The sequence below is a fragment of the Tachypleus tridentatus genome, chromosome 12 (assembly GCF_004210375.1).
Source record: "Tachypleus tridentatus isolate NWPU-2018 chromosome 12, ASM421037v1, whole genome shotgun sequence".
In the NCBI taxonomy this organism is placed as follows: Eukaryota; Metazoa; Arthropoda; class Merostomata; order Xiphosura; family Limulidae; genus Tachypleus; species Tachypleus tridentatus.
Window position 1 is genome coordinate 128658950 of NC_134836.1, and position 24910 is coordinate 128683859.

Consider the following 24910-nt stretch of genomic DNA (forward strand, 5'->3'; position numbering starts at 1 on the left):
TGCACAGTTACAAAGCACATCAAACAGAAACATAGAACAAGAAACTATACACTACACAGTTACAAAGCACATCAAACAGAAACATATAACACTATACATTACACAGTTACAAAGCACATCAAACAGACACATAGAACACTATACATTACACAGTTACAAAGCACAGCAAACAGACACATAGAACACTATACATTACACAGTTACAAAGCACATCAAACAGACACATAGAACACTATACATTACACAGTTACAAAGCACATCAAACAGACACATAAAACACTATACATTACACAGTTACAAAGCACACCAAACAGAAACGAAGAACACTATACATTACACAGTTACAAAGTACATCAAACAGACACATAAAACACTATACATTACACAGTTACAAAGTACATCAAACAGAAACATAGAACACTATACATTACACAGTTACAAAGCACATGAAACAGAAACATAGAACACTATACATTACACAGTTACAAAGCACATCAAACAGAAACATAGAACAAGAACACTATACACTACACAGTTACAAAGCACATGAAACAGAAACATAGAACAAGAACACTATACACTACACAGTTACAAAGCACATCAAACAGAAACATATAACACTATACATTACACAGTTACAAAGCACACCAAACAGAAACGAAGAACACTATACATTACACAGTTACAAAGTACATCAAACAGACACATAAAACACTATACATTACACAGTTACAAAGCACATGAAACAGAAACATAGAACAAGAAACTATACACTACACAGTTACAAAGCACATCAAACAGAAACACAGAACACTATACATTACACAGTTACAAAATACAAGTTACAAAAGTAAGGTAACAGTTGAAGATGAACAAATGAAAGAATTAAGGTTGAAAACTATGGATTCACTCATGAAGGTAAAAGTGAAATATGTAAAAAGCATAATAAAGGTAAAAGTAAAAACTAAAGATGAACATAATAAAGGTAAATGTAAAAACTAAAGATGAACATAATAAAAGTAAAAGTAAAAACTAAAGATGAACATAATAAAGGTAAAAGTAAAAACTGAACATGAAAATAATAAAGGTAAAGGTGAACATAATGAAGGCAGAAGTAAAAACCATATAAGAACATAATGAAGAGTAAAAGTAAAACTAAAGATGCACATAAAGAAAAACTTAGATTTGTAAATATCTGTGACTGTTTTACAATCAATCATACCCTGACTAATATCTTACTTTTTTCACAGTTGACTTCATCATCTGGGCAGTCAATTGCTCCATCACACCAGAGATTGCTGTTAATGCACTGACCATCTGTTGGACACAGAACAGTGCCCTCTGGACAGCCTTCACAAGTACATTTACATGCAGAAGTAAGTTTTTGTTTTTCCCCCTAAATATAGAAAAAAGTTTTACATTTTTTCATAATAAAATAGCATTAAGTTAATTTCTCAAATTAAATACCATTTTATTATTTAAACACATAAGAAAAGATATTTTCTTATATTTTATTGACTCAATTATGATTATTCTTTCAAAAGTCACAAAGAAAATCAAAAATATGATCCAATTTCTCAGCTTTAGTTTGATATGTTCAGAGCCAAAATGTAAATGTTTAATAAAGGGTAAACTTTGGATATTTTTATTATTATTAAACACAATTCTTATGGAAAAAGTTTTCGTCATTAAACATAACATTATAAGTTCCACAACTGATAACTGGTTCAGATGTTTCCTACCTCAGGACATTTGGGACATTTTTTTTGTTCACATCGTGAATGTCCTTTCATATCACAAACACAAGTTTGGCAGTCCTTTGTTTCAAGAATATCTCCTGGCTAGAAATTAAATTTTAAAATTAGCCAACTTTATAAAATTAGAATGTAATAAATAACAGCATAATTTCATACTAATAACAAATTAGTTTCATTCTAAGGTTAATTTTAAAATAATGCAATGACACTGTTTCATAATACAAAATAATTTATCAGAACAAATTAAATAAAATGTGAAATTTTATGACATAATTTACAAGATAAACAAACTATTCTGTTCCCATAAAGAGTATTAATTTATTTTTACAACCAAATAAAATTTGGATACTTATTAAAAAGTATTTATTTACAATAACTTTCCTTTTCTTTAAGAATTCTTTTTTAGTACAAAAGATCAGCTCTACATTCACCTGACTGTTGAATATAATAAAAACAACAAAATAATGAACACTATAAATATAACAAAAGTACAAAAAGATATTAATATTGAAAAGAAAGACTCAATGTTTTCAATAATGTGAAATTACATGCAATCAAAAACAGTCAGAAACAAATAAGATAAGCAAGTTAATTTGTAAGAAATAAAGAAAGAATGCAAACCACACTTGTGAAAAACATTAAAAGTTAAATTTATAATGCAAACCACACTTGTGAAAAATATTAAAAATTAAATTTATAATGCAAACCACACTTGTGAAAAATATTAAAAATTAAATTTATAATGCAAACCACACTTGTGAAAAACATTAAAAATTAAATTTATAATGCAAACCACACTTTTGAAAAACATTAAAAATTAAATTTATAATGCAAACCACACTTTTGAAAAACATTAAAAATTAAATTTACAATGCAAATCACACTTGTGAAACACATTGAAAAATAACTTAATAATGCAAACAACAGTTAGCATGTAGTTAAAAATATCAACTAATGCCTGAATAAAATGGGTATATTTAATATTACTACTGTTGGTATATTTAATACTACGACAGTTGGTATATTTAACACTACTACAGTTGGTATATTTAATACTACTACAGTTGGTATATTTAACACTACTACTGTTGGTATATTTAACACTACTACAGTTGGTATATTTAACACTACTACAGTTGGTATATTTAACACTACTACAGTTGGTATATTTAACACTACTACTGTTGGTATATTTAACACTACTACTGTTGGTATATTTAACACTACTACTGTTGGTATATTTAATACTACTACAGTTGGTATATTTAATACTACTACAGTTGAACTAAATAAAAGTTAAAATACAACATATATTTTCATTCTTAAAGTATGTCCACACCTTGAATCGCTTGTTTTCTTGCATGCAAGGACAATCTATTAGATCAACACAACTAATACCATCACAGACTTTTCCAGGAGGGCAGTCTGGTGGACAACCAGTTGAAAGAATACTTGGAATTTCAGGACAGAGAGGAACAGGTGGTAGAGTAGTTGTTGTCACATTTGGACCTACAACAAATTACTGTTTTACAACATCTTACTTGAATGAATGCTCATATAACAACACTGACTATCCTTAAAATAACTCAGATGATAATTATGAAAAGAAATATCAATTAATAGGAACACACAGTTACGACAGAAAGTGTTCGTACCCCTGCATCATGAGTAGTTTTTTCATCATAACTTAAAAAGTATCATGGTTAGGATAATCAAACTAGGATGAATTATAAATATTATACTAACACACATCTACACAAGTTTTTATGTAAATTGAACGACAAATAAACTGTTTATAAACAAATAACCAAACATAGGAGGGGCGGAAAGCGTTCGTGCATCAACTTTAATTTAGTCTTGTCTGGCCAAAGAATACTCTTCCAATAATTAAAGGGTTTATCTACATGCTTTCTTGCATACCTCAATCATGCTTCTAAATGAACAGGCGTAAAATATGGAGTTCTACGAGGACAACATGCTTTGAACTCAAAAGAGCGTAACATGTTCGAAACTGCAGAGGTGTTTACTTCAACCCCAGTTTTCCTTACCAGTTTCTGTATGACATTACGTGTTAAATGAGGGTTCCAACTAACTTCTCTGAGAACCTTCCTGTTGGCTCTCTCTGGAATTTTAATGGGTCTTCCAGAACGAGGGAGGTTAGAAGTTGATCCTGTAAGTTTAAACTTGGCAATTATGCTTTGAACAGTAAATTTTGGTACATTACGTTGTGTAGCAATACCGGAAAGAGACACACGAGACTTACAATTTTCAATAATTTGGTTTTTTAAATCACTGGACAGTTGTTTCCTGTTCGCCATGATAACCAAACAGATAATGATGGAGACGGAGTTAAATTGCCAGAAGTACATTTTTTGCTGACTAAATTCCAATAATTATGAACCCAGTGTCTAGTTCTGGAATGGTATAATGTAGTTTATTCACCAAACTAAATAAACGTTTACGAGAATATCAGTTTTTTCATATGTTCTGAACTGTACGAACACTTTCTGCTCCTCCTATTTTTGGTTATTTGTTTATAAACAGTATATTTGTCGTTTAATTTACATACAAATGTATGTAGATGTGTGTTGGTATAATATTTATAATATATTATACTTCTACTAGCCTAATTATGATACTTTTTAAGTTATGAGCAAATAACCACTCAAGACGAGGGGTAGTCAGAACACTTTCTGTCGTAACTGTAAGAACATGTTTACATGGAAATGCAGTACACATTGAAAATAGACATTTTAAGAAGTTAAACACCTTGATAAAGTTAATCAAAAAGAACTTGGGTTTATTTGCAAGACATAAAATAATTAATACAAAAATTAGATCAACCCAAATGCAATCAAACAAAGAAAGAAATGACAAATATGTTAACTTCACAATATTATATTGTATAATTACATTACAGCCTGCTTAAAAAACATTACACCTTACCTGTCAATTCCACATAGTCATAATAAAAACATTACTTAAACTAATATTGTTAGAGTATATGATATAGACTACTGAAAGGTGATCTCAGAAAAGTATCACAGTTCTCGGTGAACTAATTTCTAGCAATCTTTGGGTAAATCTCTCCTCTACCATTATCAAAAACTTCTACCACAAGAAAACAGTAAATGATAAATACATATGTTTTAATGTTCAGAAGGGGGCACTCTTCCTATGGGGATTTTAAATTTTGAGAAGGAGGAAGTTTGATACCACAATGGATTGACACATTCTGAACACTCAAAATAATCATTAAACAATAGATCTAAAGATGCGAGGTTACTAGCAAATTAAAAATTTAGTTTCAAGACAGAATAACATAAATATAAATATTTATATATCAGTATAAATACAACACTCTACATTACACAGTTACAAAGCATATCAAACACAAACATATAACACTACATTACACAGTTACAAAGTACATCAAACAGAAACACACAACACTATACACTACACAGTCACAAAGCACATCAAACAGAAACACACAACACTATACAGTACACAGTCACAAAGCACATCAAACAGAAACACACAACACTATAAATTACACAGTTACAAAGCACATCAAACAGAAACATAGAACACTATGTTACACAGTTACAAAGCACATCAAACAGAAACATAAAACACTATACATTACACAGCATATTATATTTCTTTCCTTAGTGATTATTTTATGATCTTACCACATGATTCAAGAAAATCAAACAGAAACATAGAACACTATACATTACACAGTTATAAAGCACATCAAACAGAAACATAGAACACTATACATTACACAGTTACAAAGTACATCAAACAGAAACATAGAACACTATACATTACACAGTTACAAAGCACATCAAACAGAAACATAGAACACTATGTTACACAGTTACAAAGCACATCAAACAGAAACATAAAACACTATACATTACACAGCATATTATATTTCTTTCCTTAGTGATTATTTTATGATCTTACCACATGATTCAAGAAAATCAAACAGAAACATAGAACACTATACATTACACAGTTACAAAGCACATCAAACAGAAACATAGAACACTATACATTACACAGCATATTATATTTCTTTCCATAATGATTATTTTATGATCTTACCACATGATTCAAGAAAATATAAAAAAGTCTGACCTATGATATGCACAGTAGATATTCTGATGATAATACTGTTAGAAAACATTATATGCTTTGAAAATAAAATAAAGTACATATTTGGAGGATACAACAAATAGATGGAAACAATAAATAACTTAAGGTAACAGTTGAGGATGAACAAATGAAAGAATTAAAGTTGATAACTGTGGATTCACTCAGGAAGGTAATATCTCACGTTTTTCACAGTTGACTTCATCATCTGGGCAGTCAATTGCTCCATCACACCAGAGATTGCTGTTAATGCACTGACCATCTGTTGGACACAGAACAGTGCCCTTTGGACAGCCTTCACAAGTACATTTACATGCAGAAGTAAGTTTTTGTTTTTCCCCCTAAATATAGAAAAACGTTTTACATTTTTTTTATAATAAAATAGCATTAACTTAATTTCTCAAATTAAATACTGTTTTATTATTTAAACACATAAGACAAAATAAAAGATATTTTCTTATATTTTATTGACTCAATTATGATCATATTTTCAAAAGTCACAAAGAAAATCAAAAATATGATCCAATTTCTCAGCTTTAATTTGATATATATACATATAATAAATAACCAATTGTTGTTAAAATGTTTCTTTATCTCGAAAATTTGGTTTTGGTTCTCATCCATTTTTGGCTGAAACAGTGAAGAACAAAATACTTTTTCTTAAAATTGCTGTTTATGTTCTGAGCCAAAAATGTAAATGTTTAATAAAGGGTAAACTTTGGATATTTTTGTTATTATTAAACACAATTCTTATGGCAAAAGTTTTCGTCATTAAACATAACATTATAAGATCCACAACTGTTAACTGGTTCAGATGTTTCCTACCTCAGGACATTTGGGACATTTTTTTTGTTCACATCGTGAATGTCCTTTCATATCACAAACACAAGTTTGGCAGTCCTTTGTTTCAAGAATATCTCCTGGCTAGAAATAAAATTTTGAAATTAGCCAACTTTGTAAAATTAGAATGTAATAAATAACAGCATAATTTCATACTAATAACAAATTAGTTTCATTCTAAGGTTAATTTTAAAATAATGCAATAACACTGTTTCATAATACAAAATAATTTATCAGAACAAATTAAATAAAATGTGAAATTTTATGACATAATTCTGTTCCCATAAAGAGTATTCATTTATTTTTACAACCAAATAAAATTTGGATAATTATTAAAAAGTATTTATTTACAATAAATTTCCTTTTCTTTAATAATTCTTTTTTAGTACAAAAGAACAGCTCTACATTCACGTGACCGTTGAATAAAAAAAAACAACAAAATAATGGACATTATAAATATAACAAAAGTACATAAAGATATTAATATTGAAAAGAAACACTCAATGTTTTCAATAATGTGAAATTACATGCAATCAAAAACAGTCAGAAACAAATAAGATAAGCAAGTTAATTTGTAAGAAATAAAGAAAGAATGCAAACCACACTTGTGAAAAACAATAAAAGTTAAATTTAGAATGCAAACCACACTTGTGAAAAACAATAGAAATTAAATTTATAATGCAAACCACACTTGTGAAAAACATTAAAAATTAAATTTATAGTGCAAACCACACTTGTGAAAAACAATAGAAATTAAATTTATAATGCAAACCACACTTTTGAAAACATTAAAAATTAAATTTATAGTGCAAACTACACTTGTGAAAAACATTAAAAATTAAATTTATAATGCAAACCACACTTTTGAAAAACATTAAAAATTAAATTTATAATGCAAACCACACTTGTGAAAAACATTAAAAATTAAATTTATAATGCAAACCACACTTGTGAAAAACATTAAAAATTAAATTTATAATGCAAACCACACTTGTGAAAAACATTGAAAAATAACTTAATAATGTAAACAACAGTTAGCATGTAGTTAAAAATATCAACTAATGCCTGAATAAAATGGGTATATTTAATACTACTACAGTTGGTACATTTAATACTACTACAGTTGGTACATTTAATACTACTACAGTTGGTATATTTAACACTACTACAGTTGGTATATTTAACACTACTACAGTTGGTATATTTAATACTACTACAGTTGGTATATTTAATACTACTACAGTTGGTATATTTAATACTACTACAGTTGGTATATTTAATACTACTACAGTTGGTATATTTAATACTACTACAGTTGGTATATTTAACACTACTAGAGTTGGTATATTTAACACTACTACAGTTGGTATATTTAACACTACTACAGTTGGTATATTTAATACTACTACAGTTGGTATATTTAATACTACTACAGTTGGTATATTTAATACTACTACATTTGGTATATTTAACACTACTACAGTTGGTATATTTAACACTACTACAGTTGGTATATTTAATACTACTACAGTTGGTATATTTAATATTACTACAGTTGAACTAAATAAAAGTTAAAATACAACATATATTTTCATTCTTAAAGTATGTCCACACCTTGAATCGCTTGTTTTCTTGCATGCAAGGACAATCTATTAGATCAACACAACTAATACCATCACAGACTTTTCCAGCAGGGCACTCTGGTGGACAACCAGTTGAAAGAATACTTGGAATTTCAGGACAGAGAGGAACAGGTGGAAGAGTAGTTGTTGTCACATTTGGACCTACAACAAATTACTGTTTTACAACATCTTACTTGAATGAATGTTCATATAACAACACTGACTATCCTTGAAATAACTCAGATGATAATTATGAAAAGAAATATCAATTAATAGGAACACACAGTTACGACAGAAAGTGTTCATACCCCTGCATCATGAGTAGTTTTTTCATCATAACTTAAAAAGTATCACAGTTAAAATAATGAAACTATAGTGCATTATAAATATTATACTAACACACATCTACACAAGTTTTGATGTAAATTGAACGAAAAATAAACTGTTTATAAACAAATAACCAAACATAGGAGGGGCGGAAAGTGTTTGTGCATCTACTTTAATGGTCAGTTGTGTAGCCTTTCAGCTAAATTACTTGGTGAAATCTCTCCTCATAGCCCTCCATGATCATTTGACAGTACTCAACTGGTATTTTCTTCCATTTTTCTTCAGATAAGGCCTCCACCTCTTGCAAGTTTCTTGGATGACGCTGATGAACCCTGGTCTTCAACTCATGCCAAACGCTTTCAATTGGGTTCAGATCGGGTGACTATGCGATGGCCACTCAAAAACGCTTATATGGTTCCTCTGCAACCAGGATTGCACATATTTTGATGTGTGCTTAGGATCGTTGTCGTGCTGGAAGATCCAACGACGCCCAAGCCTCAAGTTATGAGTGTCACTCTTGATATAAGTGCTTAATATATCAACGTACTCTTCTTTGTTTCATGATTCATTTGACGCAGTGAAGGCTGCCTACACCAGAAGAGCTGAAAGAATCCCATAGCATGATCGAGCCACTTACGTGTTTAACTGTAGGGACGATGTTCTTTGAAAGATTTCATTCCCCCTTCCTACGGAAAATATTGGGAACATCATTGTGGCCGAAAAGCTCGATTTTAGTCTTGTCTGGCCAAAGAATACTCTTCCAATAATTAAAGGGTTTATCTACATGCTTTCTTGCATACCTGAATCATGCTTCTAAATGGACAGGCTTTAAATATGGAGTTCTACGAGGATGGCATGCTTTGAACCCAAAGGAGCGTAATATGTTCGTAACTGTAGAGATGCTTACTTAAACTCCAGCTTTCCTTACCAGTTTCTGTATGTCATTATATGTTAAATGAGGGATCCAACTAACTTCTCTGAGAACCTTCCTCTTGGCTCTCTCTGGAATTTTTGTGGGGCGTCCAGAACGAAGGAGGTTAGCAGTTGATCCTGTAAGTTTAAACTTGGCAATTATGCTTTGAACAGTAAATTTTGGTACATTACGTTGTGTAGCAATACCGGAAAGAGACACACGAGACTTACAATTTTCAATAATTTGGTTTTTTAAATCACTGGACAGTTGTTTCCTGTTCGCCATGATAACCAAACAGATAATGATGGAGACGGAGTTAAATTGCCAGAAGTACATTTTTTGCTGACTAAATTCCAATAATTATGAACCCAGTGTCTAGTTCTGGAATGGTATAATGTAGTTTATTCACCAAACTAAATAAACGTTTACGAGAATATCAGTTTTTTCATATGTTCTGAACTGTACGAACACTTTCTGCTCCTCCTATTTTTGGTTATTTGTTTATAAACAGTATATTTGTCGTTTAATTTACATACAAATGTATGTAGATGTGTGTTGGTATAATATTTATAATATATTATACTTCTACTAGCCTAATTATGATACTTTTTAAGTTATGAGCAAATAACCACTCAAGACGCAGGGGTACGAACACTTTCTGTCGTAACTGTAAGAACATGTTTACATGGAAATGCAGTACACATTGAAAATAGACATTTTAAGAAGTTAAACACCTTGATAAAGTTAATCAAAAAGAACTTGGGTTTATTTGCAAGACATAAAATAATTAATACAAAAATTAGATCAACCCAAATGCAATCAAACAAAGAAAGAAATGACAAATATGTTAACTTCACAATATTATATTGTATAATTACATTACAGCCTGCTTAAAAAACATTACACCTTACCTGTCAATTCCACATAGTCATAATAAAAACATTACTTAAACTAATATTGTTAGAGTATATGATATAGACTACTGAAAGGTGATCTCAGAAAAGTATCACAGTTCTCGGTGAACTAATTTCTAGCAATCTTTGGGTAAATCTCTCCTCTACCATTATCAAAAACTTCTACCACAAGAAAACAGTAAATGATAAATACATATGTTTTAATGTTCAGAAGGGGGCACTCTTCCTATGGGGATTTTAAATTTTGAGAAGGAGGAAGTTTGATACCACAATGGATTGACACATTCTGAACACTCAAAATAATCATTAAACAATAGATCTAAAGATGCGAGTTACTAATAAATTAAAAATTTAGTTTCAAGACAGAATAACATAAATATAAATATTTATATATCAGTATAGATATAACACTCTACATTACACAGTTACAAAGCACATCAAACAGAAACATAGAACACTGTACATTACACAGTTACAAAGCACATCAAACAGAAACATATAGCACTATACATTACACAGTTACAAAGCACATCAAACAGAAACATAGAACACTATACATTACACAGTTACAAAGTACATCAAACAGACACATAGAACACTATACATTACACAGTTACAAAGCACATCAAACAGAAACATAGAACACTATATATTACACAGCATATTATATTTCTTTCCATAATGATTATTTTATGATCTTACCACATGATTCAAGAAAATCAAACAGAAACATAGAACACTATACATTACACAGTTACAAAGCACATCAAACAGAAACACAGAACACTATACATTACACAGTTACAAAGCACATGAAACAGAAACATAGAACACTATACATTACACAGTTACAAAGCACATCAAACAGAAACATAGAACACTATACATTACACAGCATATTATATTTCTTTTCATAATGATTATTTTATGATCTTACCACATGATTCAAGACAATGTAGAAAAGTCTGACCCACGATATGCACAGTACAAATTCTGATGATAATACTGTTAGAAAAAATTATATGAACAGAAAATAAAATGAAGTACATATTTAGAGGATACAACAAATAGATGGAAACAATAAATAACTTAAGGTAACAGTTGAAGATGAACAAATGAAAGAATTAAAGTTGAAAACTATGGATTCACTCATGAAGGTAAAAGTGAAATATGTAGAAAAGCATAATAAAGTAAAAGTAAAAACTAAAGATGAACATAATGAAGGTAAAAGTAAAAACTGAAGATGAATATAATAAAGTTAAAGGTGAAAACAAAAGATGAACATAACGAAGGCAAAAGTAAAAACCATTTAAGAACATAATGAAGAATAAAGTGAAACTAAAGATGAACATAATAAATGTAAAAGTGAAAATAAAAGATGAACATAATGAAGGCAAAAGTAGAAACCATATAAAAACATAATAAAGAATAAAAGTAAAACTACAGATGAACATAATGAATGTAAAATTAAAAACTAAAGATGAACATAATGAATGTAAAAGTGAAAACTAAAGATGAACATAACGAAGAGTAAAACTAAAAATGAATATAATGAAGAGTAAAAGTAAAACTAAAGATGAACATAATAAAAGTAAAACTAAAGATTAACATAATAAAAGTAAAACTAAAGATGAACATAATAAAAGTATAACTAAAGATGAACATAATAAAAGTATAACTAAAGATGAACATAATAAAAGTAAAACTACAGATGCACATAAAGAAAAACTTAGATTTGTAAATATCTGTAACTGTTTTACAATCAATCATACAATGACTAATATCTCACGTTTTTCACAGCTGACTTCATCATCTGGGCAGTCAATTGCTCCATCACACCAGAGATTGCTGTTAATGCACTGACCATCTGTTGGACACAGAACAGTGCCCTTTGGACAGCCTTCACAAGTACATTTACATGCAGAAGTAAGTTTTTGTTTTTCCCCCTAAATATAGAAAAACGTTTTACATTTTTTTATAATAAAATAGCATTAACTTAATTTCTCAAATTAAATACTGTTTTATTATTTAAACCATAAAATACTGTTTTATTATTTAAACACATAAGACAAAATAAAAGATATTTTCTTATATTTTATTGACTCAATTATGATCATATTTTCAAAAGTCACAAAGAAAATCAAAAATATGATCCAATTTCTCAGCTTTAGTTTGATATATATACATATAATAAATAACCAATTATTGTTAAAATGTTTCTTTATCTTGAAAATTTGGTTTTGGTTCTCTTTCATTTTTGGCTGAAACAGTGAAGAACAAAATACTTTCTCTTAAATTTGCTGTTTATGTTCAGAGCCAAAAATGTAATTGTTTAATAAAGGGTAAACTTTGGATATTTTTGTTATTATTGAACACAATTCTTATGGCAAAAGTTTTCATCATTAAACATAACATTATAAGTTCCACAACTGTTAACTGGTTCAGATGTTTCCTACCTCAGGACATTTGGGACATTTTTTTTGTTCACATCGTGAATGTCCTTTCATATGACAAACACAAGTTTGGCAGTCCCTTGTTTCAAGAATATCTCCTGGCTAGAAATAAAATTTTAAAATTAGTCAACTTTGTAAAATTAGAATGTAATAAATAACAGCATAATTTCATACTAATAACAAATTAGTTTCATTCTAAGGTTAATTTTAAAATAATGCAATAACACTGTTTCATAATACAAAATAATTTATCAGAACAAATTAAATAAACTGTGAAATTTTATGACATAATTTACAAGCTAAACAAACTATTCTGTTCCCATAAAGAGTATTCATTTATTTTTACAACCAAATAAAATTTGGATAATTATTAAAAAGTATTTATTTACAATAAATTTCCTTTTCTTTAAGAATTCTTTTTTAGTACAAAAGATCAGCTCTACATTCACGTGACTGTTGAATAAAAAACAACAACAAAATAATGAACATTATAAATATAACAAAAGTACATAAAGATATTAATATTGAAAAGAAACACTCAATGTTTTCAATAATGTGAAATTACATGCAATCAAAAACAGTCAGAAACAAATAAGATAAGCAAGTTAATTTGTAAGAAATAAAGAAAGAATGCAAACCACACTTGTGAAAAACAATAAAAGTTAAACTTATAATGCAAACCACACTTGTGAAAAACAATAGAAATTAAATTTATAGTGCAAACCACACTTGTGAAAAACAATAGAAATTAAATTTATAATGCAAACCACACTTGTGAAAAACATTAAAAATTAAATTTATAATGCAAACCACACTTGTAAAAAGCATTAAAAATTAAATTTATAGTGCAAACCACACTTGTGAAAAACATTAAAAATTAAATTTATAATGCAAACCACACTTGTGAAAAACATTAAAAATTAAATTTATAATGCAAACCACACTTGTGAAAAACATTGAAAAATAACTTAATAATGCAAACAACAGTTAGCATGTAGTTAAAAATATCAACTAATGCCTGAATAAAATGGGTATATTTAATACTACTACAGTTGGAATATTTAACACTACTACAGTTGGTACATTTAACACTACTACAGTTGGTATATTTAATACTACTACAGTTGGTACATTTAAAACTACTACAGTTGGTACATTTAAAACTACTACAGTTGGTACATTTAAAACTACTACAGTTGGTACATTTAAAACTACTACAGTTGGTATATTTAAAACTACTACAGTTGGTACATTTAAAACTACTACAGTTGGTATATTTAATACTACTACAGTTGGTATATTTAACACTACTACAGTTGGTATATTTAATACTACTACAGTTGGTATATTTAATATTACTACAGTTGGTATATTTAATACTACTACAGTTGGTATATTTAATACTACTACAGTTGGTATATTTAATACTACTACAGTTGGTATATTTAACACTACTACTGTTGGTATATTTAACACTACTACAGTTGGTATATTTAATACTACTACAGTTGGAATATTTAATACTACTACAGTTGGTATATTTAATACTACTACAGTTGGTATATTTAATACTACTACAGTTGGTATATTTAATACTACTACAGTTGGTATATTTAACACTACTACAGTTGGTATATTTAACACTACTACAGTTGGTATATTTAATACTACTACAGTTGGTATATTTAATACTACTACAGTTGGTATATTTAATACTACTACAGTTGAACTAAATAAAAGTTAAAATACAACATATATTTTCATTCTTAAAGTATGTCCACACCTTGAATCGCTTGTTTTCTTGCATGCAAGGACAATCTATTAGATCAACACAACTAATACCATCACAGACTTTTCCAGGAGGGCAGTCTGGTGGACAACCAGTTGAAAGAATACTTGGAATTTCAGGACAGAGAGGAACAGGTGGAAGAGTAGTTGTTGTCACATTTGGACCTACAACAAATTACTGTTTTACAACATCTTACTTGAATGAATGTTCATATAACAACACTGACTATCCTTGAAATAACTCAGATGATAATTATGAAAAGAAATATCAATTAATAGGAACACACAGTTATGACAGAAAGTGTTCATACCCCTGCATCATGAGTACTTTTTTCATCATAACTTAAAAAGTATCACAGTTAAAATAATGAAACTATAGTGCATTATAAATATTATACTAACACACATCTACACAAGTTTTGATGTAAATTGAACGAAAAATAAACTGTTTATAAACAAATAACCAAACATAGGAGGGGCAGAAAGTGTTTGTGCATCTACTTTAATGGTCAGTTGTGTAGCCTTTCAGCTAAATTACTTGGTGAAATCTCTCCTCATAGCCCTCCATGATCATTTGACAGTACTCAACTGGTATTTTCTTCCATTTTTCTTCAGAGAAGGCCTCCAACTCTTGTAAGTTTCTTGGATGATGCTGATGAACGCTGGTCTTCAACTCATGCCAAACACTTTCAATTGGGTTCAGATCGGGTGACTATGCAATGGCCACTTCAAAACGCTTATATGGTTCCTCTGCAACCAGGATTGCACATATTTTGATGTGTGCTTGGGATCGTTGTCGTGCTGGAAGATCCAACGATGCCCAAGCTTCAAGTTATGAGCATCATTCTTGATATAAGTGCTTAATATATCAACGTACTCGAGAGAAAAGCTGAAGGAACCCCATAGCATGATTGAGCCACCAATGTGTTTAACTGTAGGGATGGTGTTCTTTGGAAGATTTCATTCCCCTTTCCTACGGAAAATATTGGGAACATCATTGTGCCCGAAAAGCTTGATTTTGTCTTGTTTGGCCAAAGAATGCTCTTCCAATAGGTAAAGAGTTTATCTACATGCTTTCTTGCATACCTCAATTGTGCTTCTAAATGGACAGGCGTAAAATATGGAGTTCTACGAGGATGGCATGCTTTGAACCCAAAGGAGCGTAACATGTTCGTAACTGTAGAGATGCTTACTTCAACCCCAGTTTTCCTTACCAGTTTCGGTATGTCATTACATGTTAAATGAGGGTTTCTACTAGCTTCTCTGAGAACCTTCCTCTTGGCTCTCTCTGGAAATTTGATGGGTCGTCCAGAACGAGGGAGGTTAGAAGTTGATCCTGTAAGTTTAAACTTGGCAATTATGCTTTGAACAGTAGATTTCGGGACATTATGTTGTGTAGCAATATTGGAAAGAGATACATGATACTTGTATTTTACAATAATTTGGTTTTTTAAATCACTGGACAGTTGTTTCCTGTTCGCCATGATGACCAGGCAAATAATGATGGAGACTGCGCTAAATTGCCAGAAGTACATTTTTTGCTGGCTAAATTCCAACAATTATGAACCCAGTGTCTAGTTCTGAAATGATGTAGTATATTCGCCAAACTAAATAAACTTTTACGGGAATATCAGTTTTTTCGTATGTTCTGAACTGTACGAACACTTTCTGCTCCTCCTATTTTTGGTTATTTGTTTATAAACACTATATTTGTCGTTTAATTTACATACAAATGTATGTAGATGTGTGTTGGTATAATATTTATAATAAACTATACTTCTACTAGCCTAATCATGATACTTTTTAAGTTATGAGCAAATAACTACTCAAGACGCAGGGGTACGAACAATTTCTGTCTAACTGTAAGTACATGTTTATATGGAAATGCAGTACACATTTAAAATATACATTTTAAGAAGTTAAACACCTTGATAAAGTTAATCAAAAAGAACTTGGGTTTATTTGCAAGACATAAAATAATTAATACAAAAATTAGATCAACCCAAATGCAATCAAACAAAGAAAGAAATGACAAATATGTTAACTTCATAATATTATCTTATATAATTACATTACAGCCTGCTTAAAAAACATTACACCTTCCCTATCAATTCCACATAGTCATAATAAAAACATTACTTAAACTCAGTGATGTCGAGAAAACCCACTTGTAGAGAAATATATATGCAAAAACGGCTCGTTTGGGTTGAGAAAATATTTTACATAGAAGAGCGAACAACGTTTCGACCTTCTCCTGTTAATACCAAATTTATTCAAAAACCAGGCACAAAACTGAGGTCGATCCTATGTAAAAACTACAGTGACAAACACCACACAAACATTATTTATAAAATACAATGTGTTAACTGCCACGATTTCTATATTGGAGAAACAAGTAGAAAAATAGAAACCAGATTCGAAGAACATACAAACATTCGCTCTTCTATGTAAAATATCTTCTCAACCCAAACGAGCCGTTTTTGCATATATATTTCTCTACAAGTGGGTTTTCTCGACATCACTGAGTTTAAGTAATGTTTTTATTATGACTATGTGGAATTGATAGGGAAGGTGTAATGTTTTTTAAGCAGGCTGTAATGTAATTATATAAGATAATATTGTGAAGTTAACATATTTGTCATTTCTTTCTTTGTTTGATTGCATTTGGGTTGATCTAATTTTTGTATTAATTATTTTCTGTCTTGCAAATAAATCCAAGTTCTTTTTGATTAACTTTATCAAAGTGTTTAACTTCTTAAAATGTCTATTTTAAATGTGTACTGCATTTCCATATAAACATGTACTTACAGTTACGACAGAAATTGTTCGTACCCCTACGTCTTGAGTGGTTATTTGCTCATAACTTAAAAAGTATCATGATTAGGCTAGTAGAAGTATGGTATATTATAAATATTATACCAACACACATCTACATACATTTGTATGTAAATTAAACGACAAATATAGTGTTTATAAACAAATAACCAAAAATAGGAGGAGCAGAAAGTGTTCGTACAGTTCAGAACATATGAAAAAACTGATATTCTCGTAAACGTTTATTTAGTTTGGTGAATAAACTACATTATACCATTCCAGAACTAGACAATGGGTTCATAATTATTGGAATTTAGCCAGTAAAAAATGTACTTCTGGCAATTTAGCGCAGTCTCCATCATTATCTGTTTTTACATATATATTACTTAAACTATTATTGTTAGAGTATATGATATAGACTACTGAAAGGTGATCTCAGAAAAGTATCACAGTTCTCGGTGAACTAATTTCTAGCAATCTTTGGGTAAATCTCTCCTCTACCATTATCAAAAACTTCTACCACAAGAAAACAGTAAATGATAAATACACATGTTTTAATGTTCAGGAGGGGGCACTCTTCCTATGGGGATTTTAAATTTTGAGAAGCAGGAAGTTTGATACCACAATGGATTGACACACTCTGAACACTCAAAGTAAGCATTAAACTATAGATCTAAAGATGCGAGTTACTAGTAAATTAAAAATTTAGTTTCAAAACAGAATAACATAAATATAAATATTTATATATCAGTATAAATTTAAATACTAGTCAAAGACTGGGGTTTCAAATATATTTAAAAAAAGTGTTTTTTTAAATGTTAACAACAATAACAGCTAAGGTGATGTGAACTGTTACAAAGCAATGACTTAATGTTTCTAAGTTTCAAAATGATAGCTAGTCGTCTGGCATCTAAAAATAAAATACACCCACATGTATACACAAACAGAAAGAATAGAAAAATATAGTATGTATGGAACCATACACATTCATATGTTACAGAACGAACAATCATTCATTTCTTCCAAATAAATGGTGCCAATTCAACAGATGAGTTTGCTTTGCTGTCTCTTCCTTTTGATTAGTAACACAGAACCAGTAATTATAATGTGACTAAAGATATCACGACAATCAGTGAAATGTTTCACACGGGGTTGTCTAGGCCATAGTTGTGGAAGTTACAAATGTATTCAAGTGTTTGACTAGGTGATATTTTAATACTGACAACAGAATAAACCAAGAACTTCTATGTACAGATTTAAAATTAAATATCTGTTCACCTGCAGATACCTGAGCAATGTTGCGTCAAAACATGTAGTACGTTCCACCACAAATATATCACTTCATTATTCTTACAAATCTATGTCTGTCTACTTATTAATAAGTTAGCATAATATACTTTCTTACTCAAGTATTTGTGTATCTAGACATAAGAATTTGGCTGTACTTATATAAAAATCATATAAGCTCACACTATCTTTGGGTATATGCAAGTATATATGTACATTTATTATTAATATTTTTTGAATATTAATTTATCTCTGTTATTTTGCTTTTTATACATAAAATTACTAATTATCTTTCCAAATTTAGAAATATGAAAATGTTCCTTCACAACAATGTACATCACCCTATTTATCTGTCACCCTATTTATCTGTTATTATTATTAACATTTATAGAAAAATATTAAATATATTTCAAACCTCAATTTGTAATTATTATTTTTATTTACAATGATATATTTAATAATGTTATCTTATTTTTAAAATATTAAGGTATACATCTTTAGGTCTGTTGGATGATGTTCATGTCCATCATTATTTGTTTGATAAACCTTTGGTGTATCAAACCTTCTGTTCCATCAAAGTTTAAAATCACTACAAGAGCATCATAACAAGGAACATTGTGAAAATTAAAACATCATTTACCAGTTTCTATCACAAGTCTTTTTTCCTCCTTTTAATTTACTCATACCATAGTGGAATATTCCATTCTTTTCACCTCTGAGATATGTGATATTTCTGTGAGTGTCAAAGTTAAATAAAATCAGTTTTGCTATAAAAAGATACAATATAATTATTAACCATGCACTTACCACAGATCCAACAACCTATTCTCACTTCATAGTTAAAACAGTAGTTTTGTGACTGGTCCTGGTTTCGACACAAAAGCCCTCTAGATAGGTCACAGGTCACTTTTTGTTGCATAGTAGAGTAATCTTTATGTGTTACATATTCCCGACACTGAATACGTACTGGATTGAGACAACCACCACTGACACCTACAATCTTTTTTATTGGCTCTTGGTCCCCAACATTTCCAGGTTTCGGAGTACTCAAACTGATCCAAGGACCGTATCTTATACATGTTTCTAAATAAAAGAACAAATAGAAGGCAAAGTAAGCAAACTAAATCTTGAGGTCTTTCACTGTCAGTATAAAATAATCAAAATAAAATCCAACATATTATAGTTTATTTATAATTGTTTGATTAAAAATAGAACAATCTCTTAATATTTCCTAGCTGACATGCCTCTATTTTAAAATAAATTGAAGATTTCACTGCAGAACTCACCATAAGGTTCAAAGCAGCCAAGTAATTCCAATCTCATGCTAATTCCTCCGTAAAATTCCAAAGGTACAATTCTGACAGCTACAGCACTAACTGAAGTGTTAAATAAATTGTAAACTAAAGAATTGCGGTCAGTATTTCCTTTGAAAACCTTTAGAAAGAAGAATACAAATCAATCGTAAGAACTGCAATTGGCAAAATTTTAGTTTTTCAATTGCCAAAATATGTTCTGTCAATCAAAACATGAAAATTTGTATGCAAATGTGTATGGTACTAAATATTTTTGAGATATATTATGTTTTTATACGAGTTCTTAAATTAAATAAAACCAAATAAAAATACTAATACATATATTAAACATACTTGTAGTATGAAGATAACACATACCCTACAGTCCATTAATGTATTTGATGTATATACAATTTTTATTAATTTATAATTTCAAACATCCTAAAGACAGTCAAGGTTGTGTACGATATTCAGCCCTAAGTGTCAGTTTCTGTAACTATAGAAACTATCCACTGTTCCATAGTATAATTGTATGGAATCCTATAATTGTCAAAAGAAACACATATTTTTAGATTTTCATTGATCATCTGGAGGTAGAAGGTGAACTATGAAGAGTCTGACATTTTTTTTAGTCTAAGAAAACCAGAAGTAGATGTGAAATTTGTGCTTGTTTACAACCTGTTACTAATAATATGGTGTGAGTAAGTTGTTAAACAAAACCAGAAGTAGATGTGAAATCTGTGCTTGTTTACAACCTGTTACTGATAATATGGTGTGAGTAAGGTGTTAAACAAAACCAGAAGTAGATGTGAAACCTGTGCTTGTTTACAACCTGTTACTAATAATATGGTGTGAGTAAGGTGTTAAACAAAACCAGAAGTAGATGTGAAATCTGTGCTTGTTTACAACCTGTTACTAATAATATGGTGTGAGTAAGGTGTTAAACAAAACCAGAAGTAAATGTGAAATCTGTGCTTGTTTACAACCTGTTACTAATAATATGGTGTGAGTAAGGTGTTAAACAAAACCAGAAGTAGATGTGAAATCTGTGCTTGTTTACAACCTGTTACTAATAATATGGTGTGAGTAAGGTGTTAAACAAAACCAGAAGTAGAAGTAAAAAGGAGAGAATACTACCTCTAGTAAAGAAAATAATAAAAACATTCAGTAATAAAATACACCATATTTCATGTAAAAACGGCACGTAGCTGTAACAATATTCTACTAAACTGTGAGAAAGGTTCAGTCTTAGTGACTTTTGTTTATATCAGCTAGGGTCTTTGTAAAACTCTTTTCATACACAGATAGTGACTACAAATGTAATCCTCTTGTACAAAACAATATTGACATAAACTGGTACAAAGTTAACACTGCTGTCAGAACAGGAAAATATTGTGTATTTTCTCGTTATACAATGTTTATACCAAATTCATTAATAAACACAACTAAAAATGTTTCATCTCGGCAGACAGAGCAAATTAGAAGAGTATGTCATCACCAAACAAAATTCAATAACACCAATCACTAAAAACACAGGAAAAGACATTTAGTGGATGAAGTATTATATAATGAAGTTAAGTATATTAACTATATAATTGTTTATATCTTCATGAAAGGTACATTCTAAATTTTACTTATGTAAAACAATTGTGATTTGTATAGACAATCATAAAACAGAAAATTTATTTACACCTACATGTATGTAGTGGTAACTATGTAATAAAACAATTTTAATTTCACAAACAGTTTTTCTGATTTAGTGAAAACTTAACCTTGCCACAAAATAATACCTTACAATACCTCCATCATGAGACATTTCCACATTAAGAATGAACAAAGTCAAGAAATAGTAGGTTTAGAAGTACTGAAGTGTAACAAATTCTTTGGTTGGAAACATCTGGATATAGTTTCAAATTAACACGAGTGTGAGTTAGATAAATATTTTGTTAGAAATGAGTGTTTGTGAGTTATTCATCTACAATTTCTTCTGACACAAATCAAGATGTAACTTAATCACACAGGATCATTTTTCACATTGAACTGAATAAATTAGTACACATCTTCCTACAAAGACAGATTAAGTACTGATAGAACTTCAAGTATGAATAAAAAGTTAGTTTAACCAAAAGAATAATTAATCAACTGAATATAATATCATTCATTTGCAGGCTCAAAGTTATTTTTCTGCTTGAGTTCTCTGTGAATACTCATTAGATGCATGTGAATAACTTTTCTTGTATAAAGATCAGGAATATCTTTGGAATTATATAAAAATTTAAAACTAAGTAAAAGTTACCAGTAAAGTTGTAATAAATGTTGTAATAACTGGGCTCTAGGTGTTCTTTACTTTTATTGTAAAACTCCTTGAGATTATGAAACTGTGAGCTTGCAACTAAACTGCATTTTACATAATTACTGCATTTAAAGGGTTTTATTACATAGCAATAAGACCCATCAAATAAAAAAAAAATCTAAATATTTTCAAACATTTAGAAAATGTAGCTATTTACCTCATTACCAACAATGTTTCTGGCACTAGTCCACTTCTTATGATCAATAGTATAGAAAACAGCAAAATTTGTTACCCAATTATCTGCATCTTCACGGCCTAATTAGCAGAAATCAAGTAACAATTTTAAAAATTGTATAAAAACTATACAAAAACTCCAAAAATAAAATTCTAAGTCTTCAAGTGTACTAAAATACTTCAAAATTTAACAATGGTAAGTAATGTGTGTAACACATAAGTTGAAATACAATCAAATCTATATGACTGGTTTAAGATATAAAGCTAAAATATAACATATCCATGACTGATTGAACTATTTCAACACAGGCTTGATCAATTTGACCAGTCACGTGACCTTTTTGTACTTATTTAAAGTATTTGTAGATTTAATACTTCTTACTTAACCAATCACATGACCTCTTTGTACTCATTTAAAGTCTTTGTAGATTTAATACTTCTTACTTGACCAATCATGTGACCTCTTTGCACTCATTTAAAGTCTGCAGATTTAATGCTTCTAACTTTCAGTATATTGTGTACATCTTCAGAAAATTAAGCAGTGTTTTAGTAAACATTGTGTCTTTTACATACAAAACATATGTATCATATTTTTAGTGAAGTAGTTTTAGTAAAATAAAGATTTGTTCATGAATATATTGAGTATTTGGTTTGAATATTCTTTGTGAAAAGTAACATGCACTTTAAAATTAAAAATACTGTTCCTCATAAAAAAATCTGAAGTTTCCTTTGTGTAATCCCTAAAATATCCTAAAGTGAAACTGACCATTGTTTCTTAAGAATACAGTGTTTTATGATATGTCATTTAACAGATGAAATCCTTGACTTTCAATTAAGTTTATGTAATATAAATTAAACACAAGAGGAACTCTTAAAATAATCTAAAAACGAGACAATGTGACAGATGGATGTGGTAGAAAGGTTCTGATTATCTACTGACAGATCTGTAACCAAGTAAAATTGAAGGCTATAAAAAGTATAGTTTGCTAAGTAATAATTACTCTATAGTGAGTAATTTATGTTGAATTTCTAACTCTTTTAAGAGATGATGGAAATTAAGGATTTTAAAAAAAATATTTCCTTGTACAATTAAGAACTTAAACTTATATATGAATACAATATGGATTGTTAACTATGATTTTATACTATACTAATTGGTATAACATAGATAAAATGTTGGATGTGAGACACTAAACATTCTGTCATGTGCAGCAAAGGATATCCAGGGTTAGAGAGCTAAGACATAAAGCTAAAGTATCATGACATCTACATGTTCAAATGTTCCTAAACTAAAGTTATTTTTCTTACCCTGAGTTATAATTCCAGACAACTCTCTTATAGAAGGAAAACTGATTTCAACAAACTGTTTCTGATCATTCACTTTTGCTACCCATCCTCCAGTCCCATCTGCACCAGACTCAGTATTGAGTCGAATACGATTAGAGCCACTCTGGGGACTCAGAGAGGATGACACGAGTATATCACCTGTTTGAATCTGACCATTCTCTAGTCCCATTGGTTCCTTACATTCTGAAAATAATAATATCTTAAACCAAAAAAAATATTTTTTTTGTACTGAAGGTACCATTGTGACATTTTAAATAACATGTATAGGAGTTTCTTTAAGATATTAATATCTTGTTAATAAAGAAACAATACTTATAATTCATAAATACTCTTTTCACATTTAGAAACTACTTAATCATGTTAAATTTATTTTTATAAATTGCACTGTAGCCTGGAACTAAAACTACATTATGATGTTAAAAGAACATGTTAATCTAAAATAAAACCAATTTAAGACAAAAATACAGGACCCTATAAACCAAGTGTTCTTGAAAGGTGGACCTTTCTTCAATAGTTTACCTCCAATGTTGGAAATTACCACTTTGAAAGTGTTGTTAGAGGATTCTGTATTTTTATTAATCCTACATGTATTTAATCTATCTGTACAAACTTTTATGAACTTAAATTTAAATACAATTTCAATTTCAAGTTGTTGATTATAAATAATGTATATTTCCAACTCTCTGTTTTTTTACTTATTTGTGATATTTTCACAATACAAAACTTACTAGAAATAATGAAAGGGGTAGTTGAAGTAACTGGAAGTTCAGAAATAACTTCAGCTGAAAAAATAAAGTTATATCATTACTCAAGACAACAGTCAACATTACAGGCAAGTAATCTATTTAAGTCAGGAAAAAGATAA

General features: G+C 29.5%; 1 protein-coding gene across 1 annotated transcript in view; it reads right to left on the reverse strand.

The window, feature by feature from the left end:
* Window positions 1-24910, reverse strand: part of LOC143234667 (hemocytin-like) — a 96809-nt gene that overhangs the window by 52830 nt on the left and 19069 nt on the right. The window contains exons 10-23 of the mRNA XM_076472203.1: window positions 24774-24827; window positions 24007-24228; window positions 22682-22779; window positions 20166-20313; window positions 19687-19962; window positions 14774-14943; window positions 12994-13092; window positions 12327-12483; window positions 8376-8545; window positions 6747-6845; window positions 6106-6262; window positions 3097-3266; window positions 1743-1841; window positions 1240-1396 (exon numbers count right to left, since the gene is read on the reverse strand). Coding sequence (XP_076328318.1) covers window positions 1240-1396; window positions 1743-1841; window positions 3097-3266; window positions 6106-6262; window positions 6747-6845; window positions 8376-8545; window positions 12327-12483; window positions 12994-13092; window positions 14774-14943; window positions 19687-19962; window positions 20166-20313; window positions 22682-22779; window positions 24007-24228; window positions 24774-24827 — 2076 coding nt within the window. The remainder of the gene's footprint in view (window positions 1-1239; window positions 1397-1742; window positions 1842-3096; window positions 3267-6105; window positions 6263-6746; window positions 6846-8375; window positions 8546-12326; window positions 12484-12993; window positions 13093-14773; window positions 14944-19686; window positions 19963-20165; window positions 20314-22681; window positions 22780-24006; window positions 24229-24773; window positions 24828-24910) is intronic.